Source organism: Diceros bicornis, chromosome 34, assembly GCF_020826845.1.
Source record: "Diceros bicornis minor isolate mBicDic1 chromosome 34, mDicBic1.mat.cur, whole genome shotgun sequence".
Lineage (NCBI taxonomy): Eukaryota > Metazoa > Chordata > Mammalia > Perissodactyla > Rhinocerotidae > Diceros > Diceros bicornis.
This window is the reverse complement of record NC_080773.1, coordinates 21706481-21724356: the sequence shown is the minus strand read 5'-3', so window position 1 is coordinate 21724356 and position 17876 is coordinate 21706481. Positions and strand designations below refer to the sequence as shown.

General features: G+C 51.2%; 1 protein-coding gene across 1 annotated transcript; it reads left to right on the top strand.

Annotated features, from left to right (window-relative positions):
• Positions 1-13077: 13077 nt before the first annotated feature.
• Positions 13078-14060, top strand: LOC131397625 (insulin growth factor-like family member 1). The gene is made up of 4 exons (XM_058530718.1): positions 13078-13102; positions 13326-13385; positions 13490-13734; positions 14028-14060. The coding sequence occupies exons 1-4, from the start codon at positions 13078-13080 to the stop codon at positions 14058-14060; spliced, it is 363 nt and encodes a 120-aa protein (XP_058386701.1).
• The last annotated feature ends 3816 nt before the right edge of the window (positions 14061-17876 follow it).

Sequence of the window (17876 nt, the reverse complement as noted above, 5' to 3'; positions counted from 1 at the left end):
TCCTCCAGGGAAGTGAGCCTGGCAGGCAGGCTGTGAGCAGAGGAGGGACTTGCAGTGTCGCCCAGGACAAGATCCTACTGCTGTGGGGAGGGTCTCACCATCACCGGGTCCAGCTGGAGGGCCCTGGAAAAGGGTCTTTGGGACGAGATCCTGCTGTGAGGGAGGGTCTGGGGCCTGGTAGAGGCCAGGGGGTCAGGGAGGAGGCTGCAGAAGGAATGTGGCAGAGATGCTGTTGCTTGGTGAGTGTGTGTGTGTGTGGGGCCCCCAGGGGAGGGGATTCTGGGGGGTCTGAAAGAGCTCCAGTAGGGGGCGCTGTGCAGGTGAGAAGGGAAGGCGTCTGGGGCCTGCAAGCCCAGGGAAGCCGACAGTGAGCCTCGAGGGGCCTCCACAGCCCTCAGGCCTCAAGACCAACGTGACAGGAGCAAGTGGACGCCCCTGAGGGCAGACCCCTCCAGGCCCAGAAACCCCCCAAGTCCCTCAGGGCCACATTCATGGTGATGGGGTGGGGAGGAGAGAGACGCATCTCATGTCAGAAGGGGAGGCTGGGACCCTTCCCCAGCAGGGGGGCCCCACGGGGCACAGCTGTGCAGAAACGTCACATGAGGAGGACACAGGGGTGGGGGAGACAACTGGAAGGGAAAGAGGTTTGCAAAGAACTTCAGACAGCAATTCTGGGAAGTTAGTATGTGAAGATGGAAACACCCAGTCAGACACACATTATAAACAGTGTTTTCATCCATTATCCATCCATCCATTCGTTCATCCATCCTTCTATCCATCCATCCATCCGTCCATCCATCCATCCATTCGTGCATGCATCCATCCGTGCATCCATCCATCCATCCATGTGTGCATGCATCCATCCATGCATCCATGCATGCATCCATCTATCTATCCACACGTCCATCCTTCCATCCATCCATTTCTTCTTTCAGTATTCCCCGAGCATCTGCTTTATGCTCAGACCTGAGCTAGATGATGCTGGGGACACATGGTGACTTAGGCCCAGGCCCTGTCTTTCTGAGTCTTACTGTCCAGTGGAGGACACAGGCCACCCAGACACTGATGACCTAGAGTGAGCAGGGCTGGATGGGATACACAGGGGATCAGAGGTGTCTAGCTGCAGGAGGGGACTTGTGAGATGAGATTTTAAGAATGAGAGAGAACTGTGACTATTTCAGAGAGGCTGAGCACTGAGAGGGCAGATGGCAGGCAGGGAGAGGGGGCGGTAGAGGTGGTCACCTTGTGGGCCTCCGTGAGGACTGTGGATTTTATCCTCAGTGCACTGGGAGCCACAGATGGGTCATAAGCAGGAATGGAAGTGGTCGTGAGATAGGTAGGTAGGTAGACATGAGCAGAGGATCGTGGCGGGAGACCTTGCTGCATCAGTGAAGCATCTGTCTGGCATCCTACAAGATGCAGATAAAGGGGAACTGAGACCTGCCTGACACCACCACTGAGTCTGAGGCCATCAACCGTGACCATAAAAGTAACAGGTGTGCAAACAGCACACACAAAGGCTTCTGCTATACACCTCTAGAGACGTTGACCTTTCTTTAATTTACATACAAATTCCATATGCATTAGTCCCCCCTTCCACGGAGGATGACTGCCATGACAGTTCTGGAGATCCCCCTTGAAGGTCAAGAACTCCGCCTACCGAGATGTGGGTGGGGGAAAACCCCTTATTGGTGGGTAACCAGATAACGCTAATTCCCTTCGAAACAGCCCAAATTAAAATAAAACTAACTCAAGACTCGGGGCTGATGGGCTCTCTGCCACTGCCCGCTCCTCTATTGGAATGTGTCTGACCTTTCCTCTAATAGATCTTTGCTTGCTTGCTGTGGCCCTTGTGTTGCTGTCTGAATTCCTCTTACGCTGACCAAGCACCTGGGCGACCTGACTCTCCAGTTGAGTACAGTCAGATTTGTGGAACGTCCCCGTGTCTGTCTGCTGTGAGGAGGGTGGACAGGAGGGTGGGGACAGGAGACAGGGGACCAGGCAGGAGGCTGCTGTAGCAGAAACAATTGTGCAATTGCCAGAGTCCTGAATGTCTGAGTTCTCTCCAAGGGGAGTGGGAGCAGCACACGCCCCGCCCAGCCCCATCTCTCTCCCTGCTCTTTTAGCCTCCTGTCCCTACAGCTGCAGGTAGAGCAGTGGTTTCCAGACCTCTATTAGGTTGTAAAAAAATTGAGTAGTACATAACTGTTATGTTTTTAAAATTTTAAAGGAAAAAAAGGATTAGAAAATAGGAGAGGTGCACTTCAGAGAATCTTATCGATTATTGCTTAAAGAAACTTTCTTTGGACTGTGTGCGAGCCACAGAATGCTGTGACATCAGTTCTTCCTGGGGACTGGAGGCCAAACAATTAGTAAGCAGAGGGACAGAGACGGCTCCAACCCCGGGCTCACCTCCTCCTTTCCCAAGAGCCGCTGCCTTAAACTACCCATCCTGTCATCCAGGAAGGGGTCCAGCTGTCATTTCCTGGGTTCCAGGTGTTTCCTGGGAGGCTGCAGGCGGGCCTGGCACCCAGCCTGGTTGTCTCTGCCGTGAAGAGGGTGAGGTTGATCCTGGAGCCAGGGTGAGAGAGAGGAGCCTGGTGCCCAGGGCAGGGCTGGAGTTGGCGTCTCTGGGGAGGGAGGAGCCCAGCTGGAGCCTGGAGCCTGGTCTCAGGGTGGCTGAGTCAGGCTCTGAGGCAGGAAGGTGGAGGGAGACAGGACAGGGCAGGGGCTCAGAGGCTGTGCTGGAGGGCAGTGGCTGGTCCTGAGAGCCACTAACGCAACAGCATTGAGGCCTTGGGGTCAGACAGCCCTGGGTTCGAATCCTGCCTCTGCCCCTTCTCCAAGTGTCAAAGACGCCCTTTACAGATAGCCGTGTTGAACTCTTTGTAACCAAGAAGGAGATACCCATCTGGATGTTTGTCTCTGACAGCTTTCACACCACAAGCCCTCCCTTCAGCCTCACATCCAGGCCAGCTCTAAACAAAGTCTGCAGGCTCCCTCCCTTCACCCCTACAGGAAGTTCAAACCATGAAAAACAGGACCTGCCCAACTCCTAGCCAAAATAAAAGTCAAAGTTAAGGACCCCACTTCCCTCTGGATGAAACTCGAGCCTTGTCCTTGGGGAATCCTATTGTCTCCTGTGTGTAATAAACTTTATTTCATGTACAGTACATTAGTGCCCTATGTCATTCCTCCTGATCACCATATACATTCCTGCTTGAGGGGCTGATACCAGGCAATGTGCTCGCTCTGCTCACAGCAATCTAAGCCAATTAATCACAACGAGTTAGAGATCAAGAAGTGAAGTTTAATTAGATTAGCCAGAAAATCAGAAGACAGGTGACTAATGTCTCAAAGATCCATCTTCAAAGCTAACAGAATCTTGGGGCCGCCCCGTGGCGTAGCAGTTAAGTGTGTGTGCTCTGCTGCTGGCGGCCTGGGTTCGGATCCTGGGCACGCACCAACACACCACTTGTCAGGCCTTGCTGTGGCGGCGTCCTACATAAAGTGGAGGAAGATGGGCACGGATGTTAACTCAGGGCCAGTCTTCATCAGCAAAAAAAACAGGAAGATTGGCATGGGTGTTAACTCAGGGCTGATCTCCCTCACAAAAATAGATAGATAGATAGATAGATAGATAGATAGATAGATAGATAGATAGATAAAAGACAACAGAATCTTGAGGCAGTTATTTACGGAAGATGGGCAGGAAGAAGGGTCCAGGGATGTTGGGCTCCAGGCATGATGGGTTCCAGGCATCACATTGTTGCATTCTTCTGTCAGCTGTGATGGATACCTTGTAGGTGCGTTTCCCCGTTGGGGTCAGCCTGTTCCTGGAGAGAAACACATAGAACAAAGTTTTTAATTTATCCAGCGATTGGGGAGTACATACGTGAGTGGAGGCCATAAATCAGGAGAACATGTGAATTTTTCTGGAGTACGTGCAGAGCAGCGAGTAGTCACACAGAGGAGGGGCTGGGGTCTTTTGGTGTAACAATATGGCCTCACTTATGTTCACTTACAGTATGAAGTGGGAATGCTGACTATGGCTTTCTCTTTTTCTCTAGGACCTGGGACCAGGGTGAGGTTCCTACATGTGGGCTGGGGTGGAGGATCTGAACTTCCTTCTGCTGCCAAGGGAGGGAGCATGTGGTCTGCCCAGATGTGCAGTGGAAGTGAGTGCAGTGGGGCTCAAAGGCTGTCAGAGTCAAACATGAATAACCGAATCTTCCCCTTATACGGAGAGGTGAACGGTGTTACCTATAAATGGCCTATTTGGCTTTTTGAGAAAGTATAAAGATTTGAACGCAGGGTTGTGGGACCTCAAACTCTCATCGATGTCTAGTCGGGGTCTCTCAGAGTCCGTGGAGCTCTGGTCTGTCCTTCAATGCCCTCCCACCAGCGCAGCCTCTGAGACCCCCTGCCCTGATCTCCCTCCACCTTTCCACCCGGGTCCTGACTCAGCCCCTGGAGAGACCAGTCTCCAGGTCCAGGATGGTGGGCTGGGCCCCTCTCTCCTCAGAGACACCAAGCCCAACCCTGCCCCCAGGGGAAATGTGCTTTTCTCTGGAACTGGCTGGTGTCCAGGCCAACCTCATCTTCCTTTTGGCAGGGATGCTGGGCTGGGGGCTGAGCCCACCTTCAGCCTCCTGGAAGTATCTGGGACAGAGGATATGAGAACTGAACCCATTTTTTGGAGGACGTGACAGGGCAGCTAAGTCAAGCGGCTCTTAGGAGAGAAGGTGATCCTGTGCCTGGAGCCTTTCCAGTCGCCTGCTTATTAACCATTTGTATGTGACTCACTAGGAAAAAAAAATATGATATCATCATGGGGCTTACACACGGTCCAAAACAAAGTTTAATTACTCAGGAATGGTGGAGGGTCTATGCTGTGCACACTGTTCTATTTCCAATCAATTCTATTTGAATTTTAAAGTACCCATTATACAAACTCAGGTTTTACAACCTGAAAGAGCACCGATCCAGAGTTTGGAGAACATTCCTCTACCCTGCAGCTGAGGAGAGGGGAGGCCTGAGGAGCAGGGGAGGATGGTTCTGGGAGGGAGCATGCATCCTCCACCACCTTGGGACAGAGCAGACAGTCAGGACCCTGGTGATCCCATGATTATTTCTGAACCAGAATCTTCCTCCCTGGTGTCCTGCCTCCCGTCTCAACCCTCCTGTGCAGCTCACAGCAGACAGACGCTGGGATCTCCCACAGGCTCACATCTCCCCACTGCCATCCCTTGCTTGGGACCCGTCCATGGCTCACAGGGCACTCAGGTGAGTCCAGAATCCTCCCCGAGGCCCCCAGGGTGACTGGCCCTCCCCTGCCCTTTGCCCTCTGCCCTCCCAGGACTGAGCTCCACTGACATACTCGCAGTTCTTGCTCATTCTTAAAATCGCAGCTCAGATGCCCCTCCTCCAGGAAGCCATCGCTGACACCCTTGGCCCTCGTTCCCAGCCCTACGCACTCTGAGTCATGACTGTCTGGGGTGGTCTGTGCCCCCAGTGTATGTGAGAACTAGAAGGACAGAGCTGGGACTTCCAGTCAGCGCTGTGTCCCCAGCATCGACTAGCACAGGGCTGGTGACAGAGCAAGTGCTCAGGAAATATTGAATGAGCCAATGAATAAAGGAGTCAATGAATGACTGCATGGGTGGATGAATGAATGAAAGCACGGTGCTCAGGGTGTATCTAATCAACATGACTGTCCTGACAGAATGACTTTCTGTAATTGGTGCCTGAAGTTCAGACCTCTGTCTCTCCAGGCAGTCCCCCATCCTGCCTATCATGTTGTTGCTCAGCTGGGCCCTGTGGGATTCTGTACCTTGGGGAAGGCCTAAGAATATGCCTCCAGCCACCTCTCCCCTGTTTCCCACCCCACCCACATGGGACCCACCCCTGTGTCGGGGGCTGCAAACCAGGCTACAACAGCATCCTGGCCCTGCCAGGAGTGAGCAAGTTGGGCCCGGGCTCAGAGCCTGCTCTCTTACTGATTTTACTAATCCCTTGGCTGCATCTACTAGGAAACATAGATACTGCATCATTGTGCACTTACACACAGTCTCAAAAGAAAGTGAAAAGAGGGGCCGGCCTGTGGCGCAAGCAGTAAAGCGCTCGCAACAGCCCGGGGTTCCCCAGTTCGGATCCCGGACGCACCACTTGTCAAGCCATGCTGTGGCGGTGTCCCATAATGAGTGGAGGAAGATGGGCATCGATGTTAGCCCAGGGCCAGTCTTCCTTAGCAAAAAAAGAGGAGGATTGGCACATGCTAGTTAAGGGCTGATCTTCCTCACAAAAAAAAAAAAAAAAGAAAGTGAAAAGAAAAACAGACAGTAAGTACACTGTCAGCCTTCCTCAGGGGAGCAGCTCCATCACCTTCTGATCCCAAGTGGCTTCTGTCAGGGGAGAAACTGCCCCCTCTCCCTCACAGCAAGCGTATTCAAGCCCAAGGAGGATTAATTCCTGTGAAGGGGACAAGTGAAAACCTCTCATGGTCCTGTTGTCTTAACTCTGATGGGGTCATGATCCACTTGAGGGTCTGGTGATGGTTGTGGACTTTTTCTCCCAGAACGTCAATGAAACAAATAAGTGTGATAATGACATTGGTCACATCAGTCACCTCTTCTAAGTTCATCGATTGTTTACTGAGGGCCTAACAAAGCTTCCTCCATTCTCTCATTCATAGGCTCCTCTCCTCTCCCCTCCCCTTCTCACGTTCCCTCTCATCTCCCATGCCCTCCTCTCCTCTCCTCTCCCCTCCTCTCCTCCCCTGTCCATGAACCAAAGGAAAAGGGTGGCTTTTGCAGGGTAGCCTCAGCACTGACTCTCAGAGCCTGCCACAGTGCCTGGGATGTGCAAGTTGCGTGTCCTTGAGTAAGGGATGACTAAAAAGAAGAAACAGAAATAGATACGTGTTCTTGTAACATTGGAGTTCATGTTTTGGTTTCATGAGTGACCTTAGAAACCTGGTAAATTTCCCTTTTTGGAAACTTATTCAAATTAGAATTTACAAATCCGGAGGGTGGCCCTGTGTCGCAGCAGTTAAGTGCGCCCACTGTGCTTCGACAACCTGAGGGTTCGCAGGTTCGGATCCCTGGCGCACACCAATGCACGGCTTCTCAGGGCATGCTGTGGCGGCATCCCATATAAAATGGAGGAAGATGAGCACAGATGTTAGCCCAGGGCCAATCTTCTTTAGCAAAAAGAGGAGGATTGGCATGGATGTTAGATCAAGGGTGATATTCCTCACAAAAAAAAAAAAAAAAAAAAGAATTTCCAAATCTGTAAATAAAATGTCACTGCCCATCGTAGTGGCTTTCACCTGAATAGCATCAGCTATGGTTAGGTGAGCAGGTACTAGGCTCTGGTTCTTGGGCTGAGAGTGTGAGGTCAGGGTGTTGACAAGCCCCTCAGGAGGGTTCAAAATGTACAATAGAACCAGGGGAAAGTAGGAGACTTGTAGGATCACATGGATCAGACACTATTAGCTGTTTCAATTTGGGAGAGTGGGAATGGCTCCAAGGTGTATCCTATGCCTTCCTTTTTGCTAAAGTGGCCTTGTTACCAGGGAATGACAGGGATACATCGGGGGAAGGAAAGTGAAGGGGGGATCACTCCTCTCCTGACTCTTTAAGGATCTGACATCAGGTTCCCAGGTGACAGATACCCTGTGTGATGCCTGCCAAGGCCCCAGGACAAACCAATGCTCCTGAGGCCAGGGAAGAGGACTGGAGATCCTCTGACATCGCCCGCTCTTCTCTAGAGGTGAAAGGACCTGCCCAATCTGCCACTTTCACATCTACAGAACCAAAGCCAACCCCAGAGACGTGATCCCCAATGTGGCCTCCAGGTAAGGAGGGCAGAACCCCATCTCCAGTCACAGCTGCAGCCCCACCCCCAAGGGAACCTCAGCCTCCATCCCATCCCTTCCCTCTCCCGCCCTCCTCTTCTTCTATAGCAATGTCCCAGCCACATTCCCAAATCAGTCCCGTTCATATTGTTAAGATGATTACTTCCCAAACCAATCTGCAGATTCAATGCAATCCCTAGAAAAACCTCAATGGCCTTTTTGTTCTTCTTCCAGAAATGTTCAAGCTGATTTTCAAATTCAGATGGAATTGCAAGGGACTCTGAATAGCGAAAAGAATCTTGAAAAAGAAGACCAAAGTTGGAAGACTCACACTTCCTGATTTTAAACTTACTACAAAGCTACAGTAATCAAAACAGTATGGTACTGGCATAAGGATGGACATATAGATCACGGGATGCAATTGAGGTTCCAGAAATAAGCCCATAGATTTATGGCCCATTGATTTTTTTATTAGGATGCCAAGAGCATTCAATGTGGAAAGAAGTTTTCAACGTGTGGCAGAGTGGGTCAAATGGATCTCCACAGGCAGAAGAATGAAGCGGGACCTCTGCCTCACACCATATACAAAAACTAACTCCAAGAGGATGAAAGGCGTAAATGTAGGAGGTAAAGCTATAAAAATCTTAGAAGAAAACATAGGAGTAATTCTTCATGAACTTGCATTTGAAAATGTTTTCTTAGATATGACACCAAAATTATGGACACAAGAAAAAAAAACGATGAATGAGACTTTATAAAAAGTTAAAAGTTTTTTTTATCAAAGAACACTATCAAGAAAATGAAAATACAACCCACAGAACAGGAGTCAATATTTGCAAAGCACATATATAACAATGATATAGAATATAGTATCCGGAATATATAAAGAACGCTTTAAACTGAATAAAAAAAGATAACAATTTAAGAATCTGCAAAGGAATTGAATAGATGGTTCTCCAAAGAAGGTATGTCCAACAAGCACGTGAAAGCCTGCTCAACATCACTTTTTTAGGGAGGTTCACATGAAAACTACTAAAAATTAACACTTCACATCCACTAGAAGGGTGATACTTTTTTTATAATGGAAAAAAATGTGTTAGCAAAGCTGTGGAGAAATTGCAACCCTCACAGTTTGCTAGTAGGAGTGTAAAATGGTGCAACCACTGCGGAAAACTGTTCATCTGTTCCTCAGTGAGTGAACCATAAAATTACCATGTGAATAAGCAATTCTACTCCTGGGTATATACCCAAAAGAATTGAAACAGTTGTTGAAACCATCACTGTACACAAATGTTCATAGGAGCATTATTCACAAGAGTCAAAAAGTAGAACCATCAGAAATGTCCATCCGTTGATGAAGGGATAAGTTAAACGTGGTATATCCATATGATGAAATGCTATTTCTCATAAGAAATGAAGTATAGGTACATTACAACATGGACGAATCTTGAAAATATTGTGATAAGTGAAAGAAGCCAGACACAAAGAGCCACATATTGTATCATTCTATTTATATCAAAAATCCCAAATAGGTAAATACATTGAGACAGAAAGCAGATTAGTGGTCTCTAGGGGCTGGGAGGAGGGTGGAATGGGCAGGGATTGCTGGATGAGTATGGGGTTTTCTTTAGGGCTGATGAGAATATTCTGGTGATGGTTACACAACATCTTGAATGTAATAAATGCCACTGAACTGTACAATTTACAATGGTTAAAATGATAAATTTTATGTTATGTGTGTTTTACTACACACGTAAAAAAGAGTAAAAACATCTGAATCGGGGGGGAGGAGTGGTGTCCAGAGAGCAGAAGGAACTGTCCACACCACTGGTGCTGACCCACTCGGTCTGTTTCACCACTTCTGTTGCTGGAATGAGACTTACCCTGAGCATCTTCACTTTATAGTGGGATTCTGACTCCCATCTGCTTGTGCACAGTGGAGGCTGGTCTGGTTCAAGTAAATCTAAAACCCTTGATCTATTCGGTCCCCTCTCCTTGAAGATCAAAAACCACACTGGCCCAGCTCTGCCAGCCCCGAGGGGAGTCTGAGAGCACAGTCTGCTGTCCTTCCTGGAGGGGCTGGGCAGGGGGTTGGAGGCCCCTGGACTGGGATTCAGGAGTCCTGGGTTCTGTTCCAGCCTTTGTGACTGACCCGCAGGAGGACCTTGGGTCAATGTCTTGCTTTGATCCAGGGAACAGGATGAGAGAATAAAACAAATGGCTGTCGGGATCTTAGACTTACTGCCAAGAGAGCCAGAACCTTCTTTAGCCATAAGGACAAGCAGAGTCCCAACCCCTAATGACGGCTTCAACCAGCACAGGCCAGGTCCTGCCTCACAGATCCAGGATCTCACACAGAAGACAGAGCTGTCCCCAGACAGTAAGGTATCACAGTGGCTCTCCCTGGCTGGACTATCCACTGGTCAGGACCCAGTGAGTTTGTGGCTCTGTGTCCACGCATCTCAGGAGCAGCTAGTGCCCTCCCATCGGCACAGACCCCCCTGCCCTGTCCTGATCTTCCTCTACCTTCCTGCCCTTTGCTCACTCAGCTCCCTTGAGAGACGTGGCTGCAACCCTGCCCTGGGGAATGTGCTTTCTCCCTCGCCCTGGCTGGTTTCCAGGCGTCGACTGCACCCCAGATTTTGGCAAAGGCAACCAGGCCTGTGTCCTGGCCTACCCGGAGCCATCCCAGAAAGTGAATGGAATCTAGCTCATGAGAGATGAGCCCTGAACTGGAAAACATGATGAGACAGCTGAGTCTGTAGCAGTCAGCAAAGAGGGGACAAGCCCTTCGCTGGAGCGCCCCCATTCATGAGTTTACTAAGCAATAAATAAGTATCACATCATTACGTGGCTTCCAACATTCTGGAAGGAAATTTTCCATAAGCAACTTTGAGAAGATTCTGCGCAGCATACACTAATTCATTTCCTAATCTATATTTTTCAATTAAAAAAATAACATAGTTTATGACCAAATCAGGTGATTATATAACCTGCTAAAATGGTGCAATCCACAGTCTGGGAAATACGGCTCCACTCCTCAGCTGCAAGAGAAGGGAGGCCAGAACATAGGGGAGATGTGGGGCTGGGAGGGGAGCTGCTGTCTTTCTGCCCCATGGGAGAAAGGGGACATTTGGGACTCTGGTAATTGCACAAGGATTTCTGCTATGGCAGGATCTTCTCTGGTCTCCTGCTCCAGGCTCAACCCTCCTGTCCACCCTCCTCACAGCTCACAGATGCAGGGATGTTCACAGACACTAATCTGAACCCTCTTGCACCGGTCAGGACCCAACCATGGTGCCCAGTGCACTGAGGGTAAAGTCCTGAGTCCTTCCCGAGGCTCACAAGGGACTGACCCTGCCATCCCCCTCCAGCCCCTTCTCTCTGCCCTGCCCTCCACTCTGTCTGGGCTCAGCCTTAAAATCTTAGCTCAGACATCCCCTCCTCCAGGAAGATCTCTGTGAACTCCCAAGATGAGTGATGACCCCTCTTCCAGGCTCCCACAACTCCTGGGTTTTCTGAACTGAAGCGTGACCTCTCTGAGCCATCATCGACTGAGGATAGTCTGTGGCCCCCAATGATGGGACAGGACCTGCTACTGAGTCATCACTGTGTCCTCAGGGTCACCTGGCACAGAGATGGGCACACAGCTCATCCTCAGCTGCTATTTATTGCCAGGCCCTTCCTTGTGTCATCTCTGTTAGACCAAAAGACAACGGATCAGCTGGGCCAGGTTGTCGCCATTTTCCAGGGAAGAAACCTGAGGCTCAGAGAGGCAAAGTCACCTCCCCAGGTTCATTCTGGGAAACCCTGCATTTGGGCACCAATGCCAATCCCACACCACCACCAGAGCTGGGCTGTGATGACACCTCTGTCCCCAACGGGGAGAGAGCCGAGCTTGTACCAAGGACACCCCCAGAGCTGACCTGGATGTTTCCCTGAATCCCCCACTTCTGCTGGGTCTGGACACTGATGCGGTTCCCCCCTCACAGTGCGGGACACGCTCCGTTCCTCTTTCACTGGGTCCTCGCCCTGGTGTCTGTCTGGAGCGGGTGCATGTCATGGAGGAGCCGAGTCTGGGCCTGGGCTCCAGGTGGAGGGGAGTCTGGGGAGCGAGTGTGGAGGCTCCCGCAGGGGAGCAGAGACGCAGAAGGCAGGATCTTTCCAAACACAGGGAGGCGGGTAGAGGGACACAGCTGCCCACATGAGGGACAGGTCGCCCTTCCCAGGCCCTGGAGGGTACCTTGTCCATGCAGGGGTGGTCTCTGTGCCCCAGAGGGATTGAGTCCTGCAGGAGCCGGGGGAGGGGCCTCCCCATCCTCACTGCACAAGATGACCTGGACCCACAGAACTGACCGCACTGTGTCCCTCAGGAAAGGGGATCCTTCACCTTCTGTCTTCACATCCTGACTCCAAGAAGGCTCTTCTCAGGGGAAATTCCATCCATCTCCCTCTGAACACCCACGTTAAGGAGTAAAGCCTTTGGAATCTACTGATGGTGGTGGAAGTTCTCCTACAGAACTTCACAGACAAGTAATATTGATAATGAGATTGATGACAGCAACCAAACTCAAATTGATTATCTTACCATTCTCTCTCTTTCTCACATGAACTCAGTGAAAATTGTGACTTCTGAGTGTCCTGCTCCCCACTCCCTCCCCCGTGTCTGACACAAAGCCTGGGGTACATGAGGTGCTAAGTGGACAGTGCTCCTGAGGAAATGACCATTAATGGAGAGACAGAGAAGGAGGTGGGGAGAGTGCCCTGGGGGCTGTGGGTCCCCGGGGGCCTCCAAGGCCTTTATCACGTTCATTCATGAGCCATTCAGCGTCCTCCCCACACATTCGCCTGTTCCCCAATCTCGTTCAACATGGAATTTTCCATTGTGTAAAAACTAGTCTCTTTTAACTCAATGCTGTGAGCTGGGGTTTAGTGAGCCCTGGGCTGTGGCTGTGAGGTCAGGGAGCTGACAGGCCCCCTGGGAGGATGTGAGGGTGTAGGATGTCAGGAGAGTGGAATGAGGCCATCATGCTGGGTGTGAGCGGGAGGCATTTTGGGGGAGAGGTTTGTGGCGGGGCACCTGCTCATGACCCAGGGCCCAGCATGTCTCTGCAGGCCAGGCAGGGGATCTGACGACATCATCAGTTTTTCATGAGAAATAAAAGCACCTGCTGAAGTCTGCTGATCCTCTCTCCACTGGACTACAGCCGCCCAGAGCCATGGCTCCCCGATGCTGCATCCTGGGTAAGGAGGATCCACCCCAATTCCCCTCCCTTTCCACAGGCCCATAATCCCTAGACACCCAAACACAGGTGACTGGATCCCACCCTGGACTGCTCCTAGCCTTTCCCTGTGCCTCATAGAGGACAGACACCCCCTCAGACCTTCCCATACCCCAGGCTGTGCTCTCTGGGGTGGACCCCCGGCTGCGCCGTCAGCCCCATCTCATCCCTCTGCTCTCCCACAGCTGTCTGTGTCGCTCTCTGCATCCTCATGCTCCTCTGTTCACATGGAGCCCCAGTTGAGCCCAGGAGGGACACTCAAGGGTGGGGCGCGGCTCCCAGAGGGCCCCAGGCTGGGAGCCCCTGCCCTGCTGCCTGGTCACACCAGCTCCGTCTCTTCCAGTGTCCACCATGGGCGCTCACCTGATGCTGTGCCAGCCGCACATGACCTGTGGGGACAAGTTCCAGGACCCCGTGCAGCACTGTTGCTATGACGATGCTGTGGTGCCCTTGGGCAGGACCCGGAAGTGTGGCAACTGCACCTTCAGGGTCTGCTTCGAGCAGAGCTGCCCCCCGTCACTCAGACCCCAGGAGTCCTTCCTGGTGAAGCTGAAAGGGCAGAGTTGTTCCTGGGCCCCATCCCCAAATGACAGGGTTTGTTGCAGGTGAGGTCCTGTCCCCTCCATGGGATTGGGGGCTGCAGGGGAGCGGGAGGGTCTGGATGCCTGTCCTGTCCCTAATGCCGCCCCCTGGCCCTGTCACCTGCTCCACTCCATCTACCTCTCCCTTTTCTCTCCTGGTTTCTCTCTCCCTTTGTGTTTATTTCTCTCAGCCTCTTTGCTGCCCTTCTGTGTCTCTCTTTTCCACTCCTCTGCCATGTTCTGTGCGTCCCTCCATCTCTGTCCACCTCTCTCTTGCTCACTCTCTCTCTCTGTCTCTCTCTTCAGTGTCGGCTGACAGAGGACCCGATGACCAGATGACTGCTGGATTCTGCTTCCTGGAGGAGCCTGGGGAGAGAGGCCTGGTGTGGACTTAGATCTGGGACGTGGAGTGGGTATTTGGGGACAGGAGACATCGACTCAATCCTCCCTTCTCATTCTTTCTCCTCAGTAACACTCAGCCTGAATCTGCCCTTTAATACTCAGGGTGACTAATACTCAGGTGAGTAAGGAACCACTGCCATATCTCCAGGTCATGAAGATTTAATCCCATGTTTCTTCTATGAGTTTTATAGTTTCAGCTCTTACATTTATTTCTTTGATCCATTTTGAGTTAATTTGTAACATGATGTGAGGTACACGTCCACATCATTGTTTACATGTGGATATCCAGTTGTAGAAAACACTGTTCTTTCCTCTGTTGAATATTCTTGGCACCCTTGAATCAATTAACCTTAAGAGTAAGGGTTTATTCTTGGAATCTCAATTATATTCCGTGGAAATGTATATCCAACCTTATGCCAGTGCCACACTGTCCTGATTATTGTAGCTTAGTCTTAAGTTTGGAAACCGGGAGGTGTGAGTCCTCCAAGTATTTCCTTCTTTGTCAAGATTGTGTTGACTATTTCGAGCCCCTAGCCTATCATGAATTTTAGGTTCTTGTTGTCAATTTCTGCAAAAACAGTGGTTGGGTTTTTATAAGGATTATTGAATCTTTAGATCAATTTGGGAGAATATTGCCATCTAAGGAATAATACATTTTCTAATCCATCATCAGGGGAGGTCTTCTTGTTTATTTAGTTCTCCTGGAAGAATATCTTTGGTTCATAAAAAAATTACTTGACATTGTCCAAATAGTGCTATCTTCCTGCTATCAGGATAAAATAACATATTCTGTCTTCTTTTTTCCTGTTATGGCCAATAAAGTACTGATACATAACCCATTGGTGATGTAAACAGTCATGATTAACTTGTCCACGTCTGTCCTATCACCTGAACTTCAGTCTTCAACACGCTCTGTAGTCTCCTGATCTTCACTCCAAGGACAGGAAGTTCTCTGTGATGATCTCCTCTCTCCCCCAGGGAGGAACCCTGCAATCCAGCTGTTAGGCTGAGTCCCAGATGCTTGACTGCCCTTTGGCTTCCTTTTCTTGTCCAGTTGGCACGACTTCCCTCTAGTGGCATTAGCCCTGGTTTACTGATTCCCAGGCTGTTGAGTCCCTGTAGATCCCACTGGTGGTGAGTCTTCTGACCATCACCCCTTGTCTCCATTTCTCTTGCTCTGTATCTGGTGTGTCTACATAACTCGCTGCCCTCCCCTCTCCAGCTTCCCCACCCCCTGCTGATTCCCCCTCTTCTGAGGGGACAAGGACCACACTACTCCTGCCAGTCATTTTCTGGACTGAAGAAACTTTTTTGCGTATAAATTTTCTCTCTAAAATTATTGGAGACCTGCCAACAACCTGCATTAGTATATACTCTTTCATAAACATAATATACCCTTGGATGGTGAGGGAATGTGCTGGAAGTCCTCTCATGGAACTTAAGATGGTGAGTCCCAAGCTTACCTACAGGCTCGAGAGGATTTTGGGTGAAATCTCCAGGGTCACCATCTGCCTGTGTTTTCCTGCATCACTGTTGCCTCCTGACTGTATCTCCTTATGCTCCTCTGGGAGGAGGGAGCTGGAGTCTCTCTTTGCACAGACCTGGGGCTGAGCTCAGGTTGTAGAGATGGTGGAGATCATCTGAACTTGTGCATAATGTGGCCCCTTCCAAGACATGTGCCCAAGGACGGGACACCCAGTCACCCCAGCGCCCCCATGTCATTATATGGGATCTAATTGTGGTGGCCCCCTCCACACAGGGAGGTTGGGTGACTCATGTACATGGAAACTGCTCTGTGTTTTTGCTGGGTAGATTCCAGTTTTTTAAATCACAAATATTAAAGTTTTCTGGTCCGACAGTGCTGTATGGGGTGCGTCTGGAGTCCCAGCGTGGAGCGTGTCTGGCCCTACCCGGGAATTTATCAGCCTCTCATTCTCTGTTCTAAAGCCCCTCCTACTTCTGTTGGGTTGTGTGGTGTCTGTTCACTGCGAGCGCTGTTGTTGAGCATGTTAAGCAGGGAAGGATCTGGTGTGAGCGTCCAGGTGGTGGCCACGTAAAGCCCTGTTGCAGGAAACAGGAATCAGGCCTGAAATCAAAGAACACAGGAGGAGCGAAAAGCACCCTGCCCTCACCTCTTCAGCAAGCACGAGACAGGGCCTGTGGCACCGGGCAGTCCCCGTCCTGCATAGGTGACCTCCTCCCTGCACAGCTGAAATTCCTCCATGTCCCTGCCTGTCCCCTGGAGGGGCTGCCTGAGGAAGATGGAAATAACACCCAGTGCTGCCAGGAGGGGATTTCAGCCTATTGAGCTCCCAGGGCAAAGGGGCAGACTGTAGGAAAACCTGTGAGGGTGGAAACACCAATTTCCTCCTGTCTTTCACATTCCAGAAGCACAGATCTCCCAGCACCGCCCAGGAGCTGTGGGAATGTCTTACTTGGGGTTTGATAGGGGTGCCTGACACCAGGGCCTGCTCGCCCTTTCCAGAGGGCTGGTCCCAGGACTGATGGAGGCCCCTGGCTGGATGCTTGGTGACTGAGTCCTGTGTCCTGTGTCTGTAACCCGCAGAAGGGCCTCATGCCAGGATCTTCCCTACACAGAGGAAACTGGGCAGAGGGAATTCAACCAATGGGGTTTCTGTGTCTCTGATTTCCTATGAGAACCCGAGTGTCCTCTGGTCTCTGGAGGAGACAGAATCTCCAACAGCTGGGCACATGGCTGTGGCCACGGCAGGGCTAGTCCCTGGCGTCACAGAGTTTTAAGTCCACTAGAGGCAGCAGACTGGTCCCCAGACAGTGACAACGAGACTGGGCAGTGCAGAGGCAGCTGGCTTTAGGATTTTTGCTGCTGCTGGTGGTGGTTTGCGGGGCCTAGCAATCCCCGCTGGATGCAGAACAGCCCCTCGAGCAGGAATGTATATGGTGATCAGGAGGAATGACATAGGGGGACTAATGTACATGAAATAAAGTTTATTACACACACAGGAGACAGCAGTAGGATTCCCCAAGGAGAAGGCTGGGGTTTCATCCAGAGAGAAGCGAGGTCATTAGCTTTGGTTTTTCTTTTGGCTAGGAGTTGGGCAGGTCTTGTTTTACTGGGGTTTGAACTTCCTGTAGGGGTGAAGGGAGGGAGCCTGCAGACTCTCAGAGCTGGCCAGAGAGAGGCTGAAGGGAGAGCTTGGGGCTTGAAAGCTGTCAGAGACAAACATCCAGAAGGGGGCCTCCCTCTTGGTTACAGAGAGTTGTACAGAGCTATCTGTACAGAGCTATCTGTAAAGGGCGTTTCTGACACTTTGAGGAGGGGTAGAGGCAGGATTCAAACCCAGGGCTGCCTGACCCCAAGGCCTTAATGCTGTTGAGTAGTGGCTCTCAGTGTCCACACATCTCAGGACCAGCCACTGCCCTCCAGCACAGCCTCTGACCCCTCTGCCCTGTTCCCTCTCCCTCCACCTTCCTGCCTCAGAGCCTGACTCAGCCACCCTGAGAGACCAGGCTCCAGGCTCCAGCTGGGCTCCTCCCTCCCCAGAGACGCCAACCCCCACCCTGCCCTGGGCACCGGGCTCCTCTCTCTCACCCTGGCGCCAGGCTCTACCTCACCCTCCTCATGGCAGAGACAACCAGGCTGGGTGCCCAGCCCGCCTGCAGCCTCCCCAGAACAGAGGGAATCTGGGACCCTTGAAGCACAGACTTGGGGTCCTGGGCAAAGCTGATGGCAAGTTTGGGTCCTTGCGAGGCTCAGGGACTTACCGTTAACAC

Coding starts and splice junctions, on each gene's coding strand:
- LOC131397625 (XM_058530718.1), top strand. CDS start 13,078: ATGGCTCCCCGATGCTGCATCCTGG. Junction 13,386..13,489: donor ACATGGAGCCCCAGTTGAGC/CCAGGAGGGACA, acceptor TTCCAGTGTCCA/CCATGGGCGCTCACCTGATG. Junction 13,735..14,027: donor CCCCATCCCCAAATGACAGG/GTTTGTTGCAGG, acceptor CTCTCTCTTCAG/TGTCGGCTGACAGAGGACCC.